Genomic DNA, 19,328 nt, shown 5'->3' on the forward strand with positions numbered 1-19,328 from the left:
AAAGGTGCTGCTTTTGGAGCAAGGGCTTCCTTCTTGCACTGCAGCCTCTCAGTCCATGGAGATGCAAAACACGCTTGACTGTGGACACTGACACCTGCGTTCCAGCAGCTTCTAATTCTTGGCAGATCTGCTTTTTGGTGATTCTCGGTTGAATCTTCACCCTCCTGACCAATTTTCTCTCAGCAGCAGGTGATAGCTTGCGTTTTCTTCCTGATCGTGGCAGTGACAAAACCGTGCCATGCACTTTATACTTGCAAACAATTGTTTGCACTGTTGCTCTTGGGACCTGCAGCTGCTTTGAAATGGCTCCAAGTGACTTTCCTGACTTGTTCAAGTCAATGATTCGCTTTTTCAGGTCCATGTATGTATATTTTTGACCCAGCAGATTTGATCACTTTTTCTGTTAACCCATAATAAAGTCATAAAAGAACCAAACTTCATGAATGTTTTTTTGTGACAAAGAAGTATCTGTTCCAATCAAAAATCAGAGTTGTAGAAATAACTGGAAACTCAAGAGAGCCATGACATTATGTTCTTCACAAGTGTATGTAAACTTTTGACCACAACTGTACTTATTTTGGGGGGTTCTTTTGTATCATACAGTATTATTGCTCATCTTATTTTGTTGCTATGTAGCCATTCAATAAAAATCTTACAAACACTTGTTTTTCCACCCGATTCCGATCCTCTAAAAATGTTGTGTGGTGCAAACCATACTTTTTTGTTGTTTCTTTTGACAATATCCTTGTATATCTATAGTGCTGCAACAATTAATCGATTATGTCGATTTAAAAAGAGATTGAAATTAAATTTTTACTGCTTCGAGTATTCGTTTGATTAAAGTGGTGTTTTAATGGTTTGTTTTGAAAGTGCATTTAGTTTTATTGATTTGGATGGATAAACTCTGCCCTTTAGTGGCAACAGTGAATATGAAATAAGTCATTTCACATGGCTTAATCCAGCTGCTCCCTGATAAGACAAACATAAGACAAGTTTTTGTTTGAGCTGATGTTTTTTTCCAGGCATTAAAATCACCTTTCGGTGAAATTCGGCATTTTGAAGTCAGAAAGGGTGACCTACGTAAATTGTGTAGATCAGAGGAGAACATTTTTAAAGGAGATTTTTTTTTTAATGTCGGACGCTTGGTATGCAAGCAGGGAAAGCGGCACAAAGCCAAAAAAGCGCACCAGAATGGCCAAAACATTGACTTATTTCAACGAAACAAAGAAGGGTACACTGTTGTGTCCTGTCTCTTTAATGCCAAGCTTGGCTGCACGTCGGCCGTGAATGAACACCTAAAGCGCCGTCACCTAATTGTAATTTTGGAAGCCGACAGGAGACAACAAGCTAGCAGATCATAAGTTCATCTAACTAACTAACGACAGGTTTTATTGAAGTTGCTAAGCCTGTCGCGATATGCAATGAGTCCATTTATCGCACGGTAAATAAAAATGACAGCGGTAATTTTCACAGCTGCGTTTTATTGTGCGTGCACACATTTGTGCGTGCGTGTACATGTGCGTGTTGATGGCATATGAGACTAGTTCTTTTTACAGATATTTATTGGTCATCAACACTTCATAGAATTAAAGTTCAGACATACAAAATAAGGAAACACATCTAAATTAAACACTGTAAACATTAGCATTGCTACATTGAAGCTAATGGGGAAAAAAAAAGACAATCTACTTTAGCCTGCTATAAAACATTGCCAATTACTGACACCACATGCAATGACTATAAGAGCTTTTTTTCTTTGCGGACTGTAAAGCTTGCTGTTAGCGGTATAGCGAACGTACTTCCGGTGAACATTTCAAAATAAAAGCACGTCATGTTCGTCATATAAATAACGATTTCTGGAGATAGTCCCACATAGTTCAGAATTCAAATTCTACACTAAGAGTAGCTTTAAAATGACTCCCTTTATGAAAAATCTGATTAGCAATGAATAATTATTATACTACTATTATATATACAGTATATATAGTAGTATAATATAATATTAATGCGAGATATTATTATTAAGAATTGTTTTGAATCATGTTGGAAAGTCAGTGTTCTGAATCTTTTTACATGCCATTCTTCTGCACTAGTTAATGCTATAAGCAGTTGACCTCATTGTTTATTTGCAATTTATTGTTATTTACGTGTTTATTTGTGCTTTAACCAAGAATTTAAGTGTTCTGAAATGTTTTTGTGAATTAATAAGCGTCATCAAAAATGTCATTGCTAAATTAGCATTTAAAAAAAAAAAGGGGGGCGAGGGATTATTATATTAGTCAACTAATCGTGAAAATAGTCGCCTGACTAATCGTGGAAAGATTTGTCGTTTGGGGCAGCCCTAGTTGTACAGTGTACCGGAACGTATTTCCTCCACACCCTTCTCACCTTTTTTACCCCTGACACATTTTCATGCCTGTTTCTTAATGCATTCTTAATTTACAGTACCCTCCATAATTATTGGCACCCCTGGTTAAGATGCGTTTTTGAGCTTCTAATATTTTTTTTTTTCAAAAATAATATGGGACCTTAATGGAAAGAAAAGAGAAAAATCCAACCTTCAATACAAGTGCATTTATTCAGTGGGGAAAAAATCCCACATAAAGAAATAATTATTTGACATCACATAATGTGTGTCACAATTATTAGCACCCCTGGTGTTAATACTTTGTATAACTCCCTTTTGCCAACAAAACAGCACCTAATCCTCTCCTATGTTTCACAAGATGGGAAAAGACAGAAAGAGGGATCTTTAGCCATTCCTCTTTGCAGAATCTCTCTAAATCATCCAGAGATCTGGGTCCTCTCCTCTTCAGCTCACCCCACAGGTTTTCAATGGGGTTGAGGTCTGGGGACTTAGATGGCCATTGCGAGGAACTTGATTTTGTGTCTGGTGAACCATTTCTGTGTGGATTTGGCCATATGTTTAGGGTCATTGTCTTGCTGAAAGACCCAGTGACGACCCATCTTCAGCTTTCGGGCAGAGGGCAACAGATATTGATTTAAAATGTCCTGGTATTTCAAAGCATTCATGATGCCATGCACCCTAACCAGGTTCCCAGGGCCTTTGGAAGCGACCCACCCCCATACTTCCCAGTGGGTATGAGGTGCTGTCTACATCGTGTTGTTCACCAGACATAAAATCAAGCTCCTCCCATGGCCATCTCAGTCCCCAGACCTAACCCCATTGAAAGCCTGTGGAGTGAGCTGAAGAGGAGAGGACCCAGGTCTCTGGATGATTTAGAGAGATTCTGCAAAGAGGAATGGCTGAAGATCCCTCTTTCTATCTTTTCCCATCTTGTGAAACATTATAGGAGAAGATTAGGTGCTGTTTTGTTGGCAAAGGGGGGTTGTACAAAGTATTAACCCCAGGGGTGCTAATAATTGTGACACACATTATTTGATGTCAAATAATTATTTCTTTTTGTGGGATTTTTTTCCCCACTCAATAAATGCACTTTTATTGAAGGTTGGATTTTTCTCTTTTTTTCTATTAAGGTCCCATATTATTTAGACAAAAAAAACTATTAGAAGCTAAAAAACTCATCCTAACCACGGGTGCCAATAATTATGGAGGGCACTGTAGTTTATAGGTATATTTAGCCTTTTTTTGTGGGAATATGGGTTCTAACCATTTGTGAAGAGCATTCTTAAAAAAAAAAAAATCCTAGCATTTTACAGCATTTAAGCTAGCAGACGTTTGCTATGCAAGTTAGCCTATTGTTGTTGGTTTTTTGTCGTACTTAGATCCTCATTTATTAATTTTTTTTTATAACGTTTGAAACTCTGGTGAGGTATTTTAATTATGTTCCTTATCCGATTACTCCATTATTCGAATTAACCAGTTCATCGATTTATCGACTACTAAAATAATCGACAGCTGCAACCCTATGAATCTCGCTTTATTGCTTTGTAGTGAGTGATCATGTTTCACTGCCATTGACAGCGATAGCCGTCCAATTTGACTGTGGGACTGGCAGCGATTATTTGATCCCCAGCTCTTCGTCAATACTTAAAAATAAATAAATACATTTTAAATACCCAATCTTTTGTACCCAATTGCGATCTTCTAAAGATGACGTGATCAGGCCTGATTTCCTTAAAAATACAATACAGTTTATTAAAGTACAAATTAACAGAAAGGAAGCTGTCAATATTATTGATCGCTATAAATGCACACGTTCAGTATGTGTGCAAAGATTTAAAAACATAATTAACGATAGGAAGCTAGTCGGGCCATGACCCGGTACCAGTTCATAGGTTGTTTGTTAATGGTTACACTCAAGAAAAAAGTAACATTATTTCCATTTTTTTTGTGATTGACAGAGTTTGAGAAATAGCCTGATTTTCTTCAATGTAACATTGTGCCTCTTAAAATGTCTCATGTCACATGCATATATGGAGAAATTGTTTGGAGATGCTTTGCACTATGGGTCACTTCCTGTACATTTTTGGTGACTTTCTATTCATTTGGGCCATTTTTTTGGTCGCTTCTTTGTAACTCATATTGCAGTGCCATTGACAGCGCTAGATGTCTAATCCCTTAAGCCTGGGAACATTTTATAGTATTTAAATTCAGATTTTGATATGCACGTTAGTTTAATTTCATCTACTAAATTAACATATCAAATCAACTAAGTAGACATTTAAACTCTTTGTTTTGTATTAAGTGTTTTAAAAATTGATATATAATGTATGTTATTTTGCTCATAACAGCACATGTGTTTGAGAACGAACGTTCATTCACCACTCCCAGTCTAAAGGGATCGGATGTCACTTGCCACGTTTACATGGAGCCAAATATTCCAATTACAATCGGAATATTTGTTCAAACCGAATAAATGTGTTCCATATAAACACCTCATTCGGAATGAACAGGCCCAAACCGAATGGAATTTCATTCCGATTCACAGGGGTGGAATATTCCTTTTCCCAAACCGATTAGAAGTAAAATTATATCATGTAAACAGGGAAGCGGAATGGTGTCTGGTTGCGTTCTTTCTGCGTTCTTTCTGCGCATGCTCCGTACTGACGTGGTGACGTAAGTAACGTTACTTGCAACATGGCTTCCAAGCACACGCACAGCGCACCCACACAACTTTTTAAATGAACGGCGTATCATTCTGAAGTTTTGTTTCCACTCGAAAAGTTAAAACAGCAGCTGATCTGACGATCGATCTCCATGTTTTGCAACGTGACGCTTTGTTTTGATTAATCTGCGCATGTCAGACGGCAGTTGTCAAACGTCCTTTCGGAATAAAGGCAGTCACATGTAAACGCTGGATCGGAATAGATGAAGTGACATGTAAACAGCTGATGTGAAATTTCCATTCGGAATGATTTGAATCGGTATGAATAAAAGTCAGCATGTAAACGTGGCACTCAAATATGAGCATTCACAGCCAGTCCTCTCAGTTTCAATGAATAGGACATCTACAGTATTGTTCTTCATGGCTGGCAAAGACTTCATTTTGGGTGACTTCCTAGTTAATTTCAAGGTAATTACGGAACACTTCCTGTTTATTTTGGGTCATTTCTATGCAATTCGAAATGAATCTGAATAAATGAGGATTTTTTGTTTTTTTCCAAATTTAGGTGCAACCGTATGTTTTGGCAAAAACTATACAATTTTTGTGCGCCTGTTTTCCTGAATTTTGGGATGAGTAAATGAAATTATGTGAACTGGATAAAAAAAAAAGTAGGAATTTGAATTTTTAAATGTTTTTGCCATTGGAAATGAACGGGTACGGAGCCCCTAAAGGGACATCGACAGAAATAAATTTAAATCATTAGGTGCACATCAGATTTTATTGCACACCAGAAACAATCTGCCAAACATTATCATTATATAGCATTTGAGCTAGGGGACTTTTGCTATGCAAGTTAGCCAAATGTTCTTTAGTTGTGCTTGGATCCTCATGTATTTTTTTTTTTTTTTTTTAATCATTTGAAGCTAAGTTCAGGCGCCAGTTGAGTCCAAGATTGAAGTAAAGCTTAACTAAATCCGGTATTGTCATTTTTAGCACGCCGAAACTGCTGGTGTCCAATGAGCACCTGAGCTTAGCCTCAAACGGTATAAAAAGAAATAATAAATGAGGATCTTACAAAAGAACAATTGGCTAACTTTCATAGCAAAAGCCCGCAACCTTAAATTGTTTCTGGTGCGCACCACATACTATCTGGTGCGCACCAGATGGTTCAAATTTATTTTATTTCTGGCGATGACCCTTTAGGGCTCTGTAAACAGGGCTTTTTTTGGGTTGGAAAAAACTTGCATTTTGAGAGCCTGGGTCACTTGAATTTTTGGAGCATTTCAAAGCGCGGTCTACTGAAAAAGTGGTCAGAAAAAAGGGAATATTACTGCATATGTGAGAGCTTTGCAAAGCAAACATCCCCACAACTAAACCTACTAAAAGCAATGCGTTACTTGCAAAATAAATGTCAGTTGGATTTTATGAGAAAAGTTACAGACCTTCCAAAGCTTCTCGAAGAGGCTCCATAAAGCGTTCAAACTCCATTTCCTCCATTGCAGCCAAGACGTCACCTGCATTCAAAGTTTTCCGCTTTGCTTTTATAGCAAAGTTGTTTGCACTGTAACAAAAGAAATACAAACTCGAGTAATTCAATTACAAAAAAGCTTCGAATTTATTTTGCCGCTTCGACGAGTCGTTAATTAGTGTCATAGTCATGTTTGTTCATGCATTTTGTAATTTAGTGGTATATTCAGCAGTTTTTTTTTGTAGAAATATGTATTTGAACGATTTCATAATTGTTTAAAAAAAAATGCTAATGAGTATTGAGGCTAGCGAATTTTTGCCATGCAAAGTAGGTTAACTCGAGCTCCTAAAATTACATATCAATTTGACTAAATAGAATTTAAACTATGCTTTGTGTTAAGTGTTTTAAAATTCGAAATACTGTATGTGCCCTTTTACTCACAACTGTACGTGTTTGAGTTACAGCTTTACAAAAAATTTAGTATGTTAGAAAAAGTGAAGGAGGTCAAGTAAAGAACGTCAAAAAGACCACAAATTGTCTTGTCTCCTGTCTGTCTAGTTTAACAACATCACACAAGTGAAGACAGAACAGGCATATTAAAATGACTTATTAGGATTCAAGATAATTAATTTTTTCGCACCACGCATGCATTTTGAAACGTGTGGGGGGGGGGGGGGGTAGCAGCCACAGCATTGGCATTATACCTCGCAATATTTACATAAAATAACTACCAACTGCTCGTTTTTTTGCTCTTAACCAAGAATCAAGACTTCTACGTCCATATCCATAAAGAATTCAGGGATTTAAGCATTTATTCCCAAGAATTTCGACCTAAAAAGCTTTGTTCTGAACTTCTGGTAAGGCGGCGCCACAGTCAACTTAAAGACGACCCGCACATTCGCAACATTTACATTAAAAAAATGCTACCTGCACGGTTTCTTTTGCTTTTAACCAAGAATCGAGACTGTTTTACATCATATTTATAAAGAATTCAGGGATTTAAGCATTTATTCACAAGAATTTCAACGTAAAAAGCTCTTTATTGTCGACTTGTGGTAAGGCGGCGCCACAGTGAACTTAAAGACAAGCCAAACATTTGCAATATTTACGTAAAATAAATGCTACCTGCATGTTTTTTTTTTGCTATTAACGTAGGAATCGAGAATGTTTTACATCCATATCTATCAAGAATTCAGGGATTTAAGCATTTATTCACAATCATTTTCAACAGAAAAAGTTCTTTGTTTTGCTATGGTGGCCATGTTGGATTTTGTATCTCTAAAGTTTTAGACATTTCTGTGTCCATATTAAAAAACAATCAGCTTTTACTTGTTTTATTTTATGTAATATTTCAATCTAATAACTTTCAGTGAAACACCACGGTCCTACACCAACCCCTACGCCAATGACAACAAGCAGATCTTCTCCTACTTTGACGATGTGCACCTTTGGAAGAACATCTACAGCAGCTTCCACAACGGCTGTATGGTGCTGCCCATGTGTCCTTGGGCTGAAGTAAGTGGCCAGTATTATTCATTTTATAAAAAAGATTAATCAAAACACCTATCTTTCTAAAACATACATGTTCTTTAGGAGCCTGAGAGGATGAGGACGGCCCGATTCTCTAGCAGGAAGGTGCTGGCCAGGTGGGAGAACTACAAGCCTGTCAAGGCCAGCTACAGGTTGACCCAGAAGGTGCTGGCACGCTCTTCGATCGAGAAGCAGAGCATCGAGCTCATCATGGGGGTCGTCAACCACAACACGGTCGCACGGGCAAAGAGGAACACAGGAACACACAAGGCCGACATCCTGGAGATGTTCCAGAGGACAAGGGAGACCTGGAGATGGGCCGGGCTTTCCTCAAGAGGCCATCTCTCCCCATGGCCAACATGGTGTCCTTCGAAATGTCACTGTGGGACTCCCTGATGTGCAGGAAGCACAGGAGCACCTGCTGGAGTTCCTTGCGGTCCCTCTTCAACTATTTTGGTGCAAATTTCTCCAAGGATGTGACTTGAGAAGCGAGGAAGAACAAGGCCTTGGAGTGGCCGGCCGGCAGGAAAAGGCGCAGAGTCGAGGAGGGCAGAAAGGAGACTGCGAGGTACAGGGACTTGTACAAGTGGAGGTGACAAGAAAACCCAAGGCATAGAAAAAGGCTATGTGATTGTTGAAAGACGAGGCTCACATCCTGGTCACACCACATCGATTTTTTGCACTGCCTGAATTATAGGACTATCTCATACGCATTTTATATTTCTGTTTATTTAAATTTCATACTTGCACTTTTGAGATTTTAACTTATGCTGCACTGTAAAGGGATGCTCGACTCGACAATTTCATTGTATAACTGTATAATGATAAGGGGTATTCTATTTTATAATAAGTTGTGATTGGATATAGAATTTATTAATTATCTATTTACGTATTATTTATAATTGATTCTGCATGTCTTCAAGTCTCAAGTTTCTGATGTTACATTGAGTGATTTATTAGCTATTAAAAACTGGCAGTAAATAAAAAAATAAGTTGCTATTTTGGTCAAAAACCTATATGATATGTAAAATATTGCTGTTTATCCTGAAAATATAGGTGGTTATCTCTGCATTTGGTGATTTTTGTACATCTAGTGTAAAATCTGAGAATTTTATAACCGTTTTAAGTTTTGTTATACTTATATAAAAAAATGATTAATCGGGATTTTATAAGGGAACGACTAGGCATGTACCGGTATGAGATTTTGACGGTACGATAACCGTGAGCAAAAATACCGCGGCTTTACGGTATCACGGTATTGCAATTATAGCTTGTGTTTGTGCTAATGAAGCTACTCACACGTATAAAATACTGTTGTACAACGTTTTAAAACTGTATATTTCAGTTACCATGATTTGAGACTTCCATAAATTCAAGAAAAGTATGCCTTTTGTTTGGAGTGTTTCTTTTTTGGTGTTTAGCAGAATAGCGTCACTGACACACACACATCAACAACTGGAGAGGGAGGGGTGAGCGCTGCCGCTCCAAGATACTTCTGGCTGCATTTTTAAGACTTGTAAAATAGCGAATACCGTACTACGGTATGACGGAAAATTTTAGTGGTTTTGAAACCGTGACGTTTTCATACCATGGTAAACCTTGAAACCGGTAACCGGCACATGCCTAGGAATGATTGAGTTTTTTGATTCCGCTGCTCATGGAGACATGGCTAAAGTAGATGCCTGTTTTGGTTTTAGGTCGGAAGCAGCTTTGGTATTGAAAATATTTGAATTTGAAATTTTTGAAAATAGGCCCCCAACGGATTGGCCCAGTTTTCCGTGTCATGTCAAGTATTATAAAGTCTATGGCAAAAGATAACAGAAACAAAAAAACAGCAAATCAATAAATGGTTGTTCTTTGATATATTGCCATAGCTTTCAGAAAATAGTCTTTTGTTGTACTACACTGCAAATTCAATCATTATTTCTTTTTTACACCGTGAGTGCTTAGGTATAAACACTTGTTTTTTTGTGCTACATCTAAAGTTATGTGAAATTACTACATTTTAGCATTACCTCAAATTCACTGTGATTTTATGAAAGAGTCTGTCCTCTTACCATGATGTTGCATACAACACAAAAACACTGGCAGCTTGGGAAATTGCTCTTCGTGCTTCTTTTGACACATTCACCCCATCTGGGAGCTGTTGAAAACAAACGGTGCGGGGGAGTTATCTCGAAGCTACAAACATGTTCAGGAATACACAATCTGTCATATTACATTTATTTACACAAGGACCACATCTTCCTGCAAAAGAACAGTGGCAACAGGTCATGAGTCAGCTGAATGGCCACTTGGTGACTTGAGTTAGAGGCAACACACGATACAGTAATCTGACTCCCCCCCCCCCCCCCCCTTTTCAAATCTACTCTTCAAGACATTGAGTGCTTTGTGTATGAAATGCAATATAAAGATGCCTTGACAATATTGTCTTTAAAATACTTTTTGTAAAATTTATAGATCTTTTAACAATATAATGATGTTACAACTTGTTCAATAATTATCACAAACGTTTCACCAGTAGACAATTAGTTATACGAGAGCAATGATGTGATTAATGGTGCGTCCGAGTAATGTTAAAAACTACTATTCCGTATGGTCTTTTATTTGAGAAGAAAACGTTTAGAATACAAACGAGCCTATGCTTGGAGCAGCACCCAAATTTACAAACTAGTGTGAAGATGTGGAAGCTGAACAATTGATAAAGTTTACAATATGGCACGCTCCAAAACTAATAATTCCAAATTATATTGTTTTCTAATGTCATATTGGTGTGAATATAATCAGAGTACCATTATAAAGAATCTAAGTATTCGCTAAGGACAAGTGAGGGTACACATGTTATTCCTTTTAGGGCTGTGAAACAATTAAAATTTTTAATCGAGTTATTTACAAATTAAAAATTAATTAATCGTAATTAATCGCAATTCAAAACATCTATAAAGTATGCCATATTTTTCTGTAAATTATTGTTGAATGGAAAGACAAGACAAGATGGATATATACATTCAACATACGGTACATAAGTACTGTATTTGTTTATTATAACAATGAATCAACAAGATGGCATTAACATTATTAACATTCTGTTAAAGCGATCCATGGATAGAAAGACTTGTAGTTCTTGAAAGATAAATGTTAGTACAAGTTATAGAAATTTTATATTGAAACCCCTCTTAATGTTTTCGTTTTAATAAAATTTGTAAAATTTTCAATCACAAAATAAACTAGTAGCTCGCCATTGCTGATGTCAATGATTACACAATGCTCATTCATGGTGCTGAAACCCATAAAATCAGCTGCACCCAAGCGCCAGCAGAGGGCGAAAAAACACAAAAAAACACAAGTAACAAGTGGACATTACACTGTGCTGTCATTTTAATCTGTTTGAGCGGGGCATGTGGTATCATGGTACACTTGAGAACCAAGGGCCAGCCCGGCCTGCTTTTAATTGCTCATTCAGGACTGAATGTATTTAGCTCAGGTGTCAATTGCTTTGTTCTAGCTCCTGAATTGTGTCATCTTCTGTTCAAGAGAAATATTAAAAAAAAAAAAAAAAAGCTGTGAAAACAGAAAATCATAGCCTCAACATTTTTCCCTCTTCAGTTTTTAATTATCTTATTAAACACGGAACATTCAAAAGAATACAATGTAAATATTGAATGACAACAGGTTTGAAAGCAAAAAGAACAGGTTAACAATTAACATAAAAGTTATTTGAATCCTTCAAACTGTTGATGGCTTGACAACCAACCTCATCCAAAATTGTGACAACAAACACCAACTCGCGTTTTTGGCTAAAAGCTAAATTACCAGCTAGCAAGAAATCTGCTACCTAGGGAATGTAAAACAAAATTGCAGCTTTGTCCACATACATTTTAATGTTAACTAAAGCTGTCCCGACTAGTCGACATAGTCGACGTCATCGATGACGTAAATCCGTCGTTGAGCGCAACATCCCGTCGACGGTTAATGAAGGGTTAAAAAAATATATGTGTGGAAAGTTCAGAATGTCGGACGCTCGATATGCAGTGTTTCCCACCAATGAACGAGACTGATATATATATATATATATATTACTGACACCACATGAAATGACAAAAAGTTTTGTTTATTTTTTTTGCGGAGTGTAAAGCTTACGGTTTGTGGTTTAGCAAACGTACTTCCGGTGAACATTTCAAAAATAAAAGCGCGTGTTGTTCGTCATATAAATAACGACTTCTGGAGTTAATCCCACATACTTCTACACTAAGAATAGATTTAAAATGGCACTCTTTACGAAAAATCTGATTGGCAATGAATAATTATTATAATGATTATAATACCAATATAAATAGTAGTATACTAGAATATTAATGCTAGATATTTTTTAAGAATTGTTTTAAATCATGTTAGAAAGAAAGTGTTCTGAATCTGTTTACATTCTATTCTTTTGCACTAGTTAATACTATCAGCATTTGTTTTTGTGTGTTTTATTATTGTTATTTACTAGAGGTGTGCATCGGTACTGCCCTCACGATTCGATTACGATTCGGAGGGCCACGATTCGATTCAATTCGATTCGATTCGATTCAGAGGGTCACGATTCGATTCGGTTCGATTCGGCAATGCATCGCGATGCCTTAAAGCCTGGGATGCATTAAAATTCTAAAGCAAAGCATATTTTTCGTGAATCATGAGGCAACAAGCGGTCAGACATTAAACAACTTTTTATTGGCGCTTGTGTCACTCCTGGTTGAAGTCAAATGAAAATACTTTTAGATATATATTTAAAAAAAACAGATCACAGCATTTAATTGGTGCTTTGAATGAGACCAGGGCTTTCTCATTTTTTTACACACAGTAGCAGCCTTTCACACAGTGCAACATCTGAACTCCTGTGCAAAATCAGTAATAACAGTCACTGTATTTTAGTCACAACAACCCATCGATAAAAATATTCGAGTAAATATTAAAGACAGCGACAAAGAAAATATTGTAGTGCAGCAGCATCTTTATCACAATATCAATCCAGGGATCAGTTCAGTTGCAAACAAAACATCCAACTAAATTGCAATGTAGAACAAAAGTAAAATGTTGGCCTAGCCCACTATATATGTGCAATCAACTTAGAAATGCAATCAGTAACTACCACATAACAATTAAAAAATAATGAATTAAAATGAAGTGCAGCAGCATTTTAGCAGCCATAACAATGTTTCAACATGAGGAAATATCTTTTTTTTTGCAATTGAGAGAGCAGAGAGATAGTAGAGGTTAGATGGGGCCTAAAAAATCCAGCCCGACCCGACACGGCCCGCTGGTATTGAAGCCCGACCCGGCTTGGAGTGACGCGGAAAAAAAAAAAAAAAAACGCAGCAGCAGCAATTTATTTTCATTTCTTCGAGATGGCAGAAAAAAACGCATTTTCTTAATGTTTAAATAGTCTACATATTTTTGTGATCATTATAGAAGCATTTGCAAAATGAAATAACGCTGGGAAAGTTTAATATATATATATGTATTTTTTTTAAAAAACGAGTTTGCAGACACACAGAGGAGAGGATTCAAAAGGATCACATTTGTGTTGCCTTTGTGTGCATAAAAAAGTGTCTTTCGTAGGAGTGGGAACCTCAGGGCACCTCACGATACGATACGATTCGCGATACAAGGCTCACGATAACGATTATATCACGATACAGCGATTATCGATATATTGGTCAGAAATTGGATACATGACATTCTACGATACAACTGTTGAAATGAAAAAAAAAGAAAAAAAAAAGATATTTAAAAATAGAAAAAATACTGTTTAAGTCATTTATTAAACAGTGACACCTTTTCTGTGCAACATTCTGTAAAATATAAATCTACTGCAAATTGTGCCCCTGCACATATAGAGGAAACCAACCACGACCACTGATATCGCTTGGAGAGATCATGATGAATTGCACCTTTAATTTCTTTAAAGTTGTAAATCTTTAAATAAATAAATAAATAAAAAGTGCCGTAGGTGTCAGCAGTTGAGCTTGGAGTGGGGCAATGATAAAATTGGTGGGTCTTTTCTTCGTATATGACCTTTGTTGCTTGGTTTGAGCACTTCCACTATCTGCTTCAGCATTTAAGATGTCAGACTTGCTCAGTCACAGTCTTCCTCACCTTAAAAACAACAAAATAAAACAAAAAATATTAGCTACTTCATAGCGTTTGAGTTGAAATCCTGATTTTTTTTGTGTTGGAAGTATTGCATTAAAAAAAATATGAATTGAATGTATAGAAATTAAAAATTCAATAATTACCTATTATTAATATGTAGGCTACATTAATTATCATGCACATCACTTTATATATCTTGGAACCTATTCAAACCATTTTTATAGCTTATTGTATCAAAATGACAGTAATAACAGTTTGTGTAGTAAACTAGATGGAAATTGGTTCTCAAATAATATCAAATAAATCGGTAAATTCATGTGGGCTTGTTCGATATTCATTTTCATCCAGTTTAGGGTCCTGGTTTATTTTATATTATTCAACACCAAATGTCATCAAAATAATACATGTGAATTAAAAAGTCAATTACATTGCAAAACTTTCTTACCTCAAGTGATGAAAGCGAAGCTCACAAACTCCCGTGTCCACTACGTCACCAGCTCCCAGTGAAACTTATTTTTCTTAGACAATTCTTGCATACAGCAAAGTCGTTGTTCACCTTACTTCCTTTCTTGTTGGTGTAAAATCTAAAGTGTGTCCCCATGTGTGATTTGTAGCAATATTTTTCTCATTTTTTCCTCCACCGTTCTCACGGAGCTTTTTTATTTTTTCAACCCACATGGAGCGTCCTCTCTTCTTCTCTAGACAACTTGTGCGCACTTTACCCTCACCGCCACTCCCGAGCGCCCCTAGTGGACCGCCAAGGAATTGCTCAACAAACATTGAGCAGTTTACAGCATCCATACTCCATTGTATGGCCAATATGTTAAATAAAAGTATCGATTCTTGGCGGGAGCATATCGATAACCCATCAGGTTGGAAAATATCGCGATATATCGCTGTATCGAGATATTGTCACACTCTTAGTCTTTCGTAACGAATTCTCAGTTGGCAGAAAAAAAACGCAAGTTTTCTTAATGTTTAAATAGTTTACATATTTTTGTAATCATTATAAAATCATTTACACAACGAAATAACGCTGGGAAAGTTTTATGTATAAAAAAAAACGAGTTTGCAGACACACAGAGGAGAGGATTCAAAAGGATCACATTTGTGTTGCCTTTGTGTGCATAAAAAAAGTGTCTTTCGTTACGAATTCTCAGTTGGCAGAAAAAAATGCAAGTTTTCTTAATGTTTAAATAGTCTACATATTTTTGTGATCATTATAAAATCATTTACACAACAAAATAACGCTGGGAAAGTTTAATATATATATGTATTTTTTTTAAAAAACGAGTTTGCAGACACACAGAGGAGAGGATTCAAAAGGATCACATTTGTGTTGCCTTTGTGTGCATAAATAAAAGTGTCTTTCGTAACGAATCGCAAGCGCCACAGCGGAGGAGAAGAAGAAAAAGCCGGCGGCGCCACTGCTTCATGTGAGTGCACAAGCAAATGCACAATACAGAGAGCCTGCTCTCGGTTTTATCCCTTTTTTTTTTTTTTTTGATAATTTATTAGTCCAGCGCAGGGCGGCCCGACTCGACCCGAACGTGAATGCTTAACATTTTGGGCCCGAACCCGAACTCGGGCACATGATCTAACCTCTAAGAGATAGGACATAACATAACAATGGCTGAAGCGGAGAAAGAGGGAGCAAGAAAGATTCTTGATGCACCTAAGACATTGAAAGCTGACATCTGGAGACATTTTGGCTTCTATGAGGTGGGTGGGAAACTTGACCAGAGTTATGCAGTGTGTAAAAAATGAAACATGACAATAATAATACAAATGGGGAAACCAAATCCATTGCATCACCGGAATTGCGCAGGGACGATTTTTGAACGTACTTATATATTTTAAAATGCGCTGAATCGATTCGGCTTGTTGCCCGCATCGAATCGAATCGTCCATGCCCCGCATCGGGATGCATCGCCGCATCGATGATTGTTGACACCACTATTATTTACGTGTTTATTTGTACTTTAAAAAGAATTTAAAGACCAAATGTGAAGTAATTTCATAACATGCCAAATAGGGTCACAATTAAATTAAACATTGTCCAACAAATAAAGCATGAAAAAATAATTTATATGTTGTATATTTGACAAAATAATCGCGTTTCCGAAGTTCGAGCCTGAAAGGGGACGAACCCGGAAGTGATACGTCACACCGAGAACAGCGATGGCAGCGCTCCATACGGCCGCCCTACAAAGCCCTTCAAACAATGATTCAAACAGCGATATACGCGATAGATCGAGCGCAAGGGAGGAGATCCAAGTTTTTGAAGAGTTGGAGGAAGAAGAGGAGGTTGGAATTTTATGTTGGACCTAACATGTATTAGCCAGATGCTAATCAGGATGCAAACAGTGCACCTAGACTACCTGGCATGGAATGGAGAAAAAGACCCATCGAGATTACAAGATTGGCAAGATATAGGCTGTTATTATTTTCATGATTTGAAGATGCAGGCATTTGCACATAATTTTATGTTTTTGTCTATCTGATGACATTGTTTAAAAAAAATAATAATCAGACTTCACATTCATTTTGGTAGATCCGGCAGCTCTTGTGTATATAAAATAATAATATAAAAACGTTAGGGGGAAAAGAAGGAGATGAGTCGTTGATGGTTTTCTCCACTTTATTGTGGCAACAATAAGAAAACAAAATACAGTGGTACCTCTACATACGAAGTTAATCCGTTCCAGGAGCTTGTTTGTAAGTCGAAATGGTCGTATGTCGAGCAGGATTTTCCCATAGGAATACATTATAATTCCATTAATTCGTTCCACAGCCCAAAAACCTGCACTAAATCCTTAAAAAATATTGCTGGTACTATTACAAATGGCAATTACATATAGCAAAACAAATAAATAATAAATAAAAATCGGATTAATAATATAATAATAATAATAATTCCTGTAATAGTGTAACGAAACGGGTTCTAATAAGGCGGACGTTTTTTTCTGTACCTGAAGGCACCGCGGCGCTGACGTGACAAAGAGGGAGGGGAGCGGGTGAAAGTTTACTTTCGCTTTCAATGCTTTCTTGAGAACATCGTCAATTGCGGCAGACAGCAGGCGTTTTGTGTTGAATAAGTTGTGAAAGAAATGATGAAAACGTGGCGAAGCTGGCGATTTCTCTGGAGATGTTACCACAATAAGAATTGTCAGCTTAACTTATAAAGACTGGCGAACGATGGTCGGAGGAGGACCGTGGAGATGTATTGTTGAGCCATTTCACGGATGCCCACCCTACGCTCATATTTTTCTGTCATTTGCATCTTCATTTAGAAGGTAAGCGTCAACTTTTTCCTTGTTTCACCACCTGTACCAACCTTTTCTGAAACCAGTGTTGATTTGTCACACAAGAAAATCCGCCGTGCATTCATCTGCGGTGCTGCCATTGTCGTCGTATTTCGAGCATGTCGTCGGATGTAGAAACAAATGGCGAGTCAAATTTTACGTCGGATGTCGAAAAGTTCGTGTGTCGAAGCGATCGTATGTAGAGGTACCACTGTAATAGCGGACTGCCGCCACATTCAACCGCACAGTTTTGCTTCTTGCTCATCTCCCCCTTGCCTCCTACTACTCACAGCTCTCCAGTCCCAGCGTCTCTTAAACGGATCATGCATAGTGGCTTGTTATGAGCTTTTTGTTGACAAAGGTGAAGGGAAGTGAAATTCAATAGTTCAAAACAGTTCTTTTAAAGGTATCGAACACATGACGTGCTGACAACTTTGTTTCTTTATTAACACATGGAGCTAACAGTACGAACACAGCTTGGGGCTCTCGGCAGGCTGTGCGGAGCGATAGATAAAGCCTGTGCCTCTCTATCACACTCCCGTGTCACGTGACCAAAACAAGAGTAACGTTGCGTGCAATTCAGGGTGCCTCGAAAAACATTATATCAGAATATTTCACGCAGTTAGGACATTACAGTATAAAATAAAATAATAATATGCATAAATTCATTGACACAACAAATCCCAAGAATTGCATGTAGTTTATGAAAATTAACGTCATATGAAAGAGTCGGAGATTTGTTGGTGCACTGAGAAGCTGGACCAACAAATCACACTCCTGACATTTAAAAAAATATATATATTTTTTAATTGAAATTTGCGGCATCTTGGGAGTAAGCAGCCAGGATCAAACAGTATTTTAACATGCCAAAAAGACTGTTGCATATACAGTCTTTTTTCAAAAAGAAGGAAGATGGTTCAAAACGAGTCAGAGAAGCACATAGAAAAGAAAGAAAAAAAGGAAAGTCCTACAGCATGGCAAGTGGGCATTTGCGTTGTTTTCAGCACCATTTTCTGCATAATGTAATGTCCGTAACTGTGTGAGGGCCCGCGAAGGGGCCATCGGACAACAGAGTGGTGACGTAGCGGGAAGTGAGGAGAAGAGTGCGGCGTGAGAGCGAAGTTGGCGGTCGCATGTTGCAGCAGTCCGCTGTTATTTTGTTTGTTATTTAACTGTTGCCACAATAAAGTGAAAATATATATAATAATAATATAATAATATAAAAATATAAAAATGGCTTACCTCTTTGTCCTCTGAAAGACCATGCCAACCCAACAAAATGTTAACTGCATATAAAATGTGAATGGATTTACCGAGCTGGTGTTAAAGTCCGCGCAAGTTGATTCGGTCTTTACATTTTTTCCTCCCGAGTTTTTGGTTTCCGGAAACGTATGAAGAAAACATCCTTCATGTGCCGTAATGTCTAGAGTCGTTGCTACAAGTTCCGTTTTTGAAAGATTACCGGCGAAAAGTAGCACAAATTACGTTGTTTCTATGCAAGGGCGGGTCTATAATGTCCCACTTCGGCCTTACTTCCGCTTTACGATGCGACGTCACGGTCTGAAAATAGCATGCTTGCGTTACGCCATTAAGCACTGTTCCACAACAGTTGGCAGCTCTGCTTTAGCAAAGTCATCAGTCATCTATCCAAAAATCACATTTACTTTTTTGCAAATCCTTGATCATAAGCAGACCGGTTGAGGAAGCAGGCATCTTCGAAGTCTTTGTAGCAGAGAACACGACTTGATGATTGCGTGAAATTCATTCGCTTAGTGCGAACAAAAGATGTCCATTTACGTGCCCTGCTATCCTTCAGCCACTCATACAACTTTCCTTTAGATTGAGAACAATACATCGCCA

General features: G+C 37.4%; 1 protein-coding gene across 1 annotated transcript in view; it reads right to left on the reverse strand.

The window, feature by feature from the left end:
• Window positions 1-19,328, reverse strand: part of pole3 (polymerase (DNA directed), epsilon 3 (p17 subunit)) — a 28,543-nt gene that overhangs the window by 8,027 nt on the left and 1,188 nt on the right. Inside the window, exons 2-3 of the mRNA XM_057848719.1 lie at window positions 10,086-10,171; window positions 6,473-6,591 (exon numbers count right to left, since the gene is read on the reverse strand). Of these exons, the coding sequence (XP_057704702.1) occupies window positions 6,473-6,591; window positions 10,086-10,171 (205 nt within the window). The remainder of the gene's footprint in view (window positions 1-6,472; window positions 6,592-10,085; window positions 10,172-19,328) is intronic.

Source organism: Corythoichthys intestinalis, chromosome 1, assembly GCF_030265065.1.
Source record: "Corythoichthys intestinalis isolate RoL2023-P3 chromosome 1, ASM3026506v1, whole genome shotgun sequence".
Classification (NCBI taxonomy): Eukaryota; Metazoa; Chordata; class Actinopteri; order Syngnathiformes; family Syngnathidae; genus Corythoichthys; species Corythoichthys intestinalis.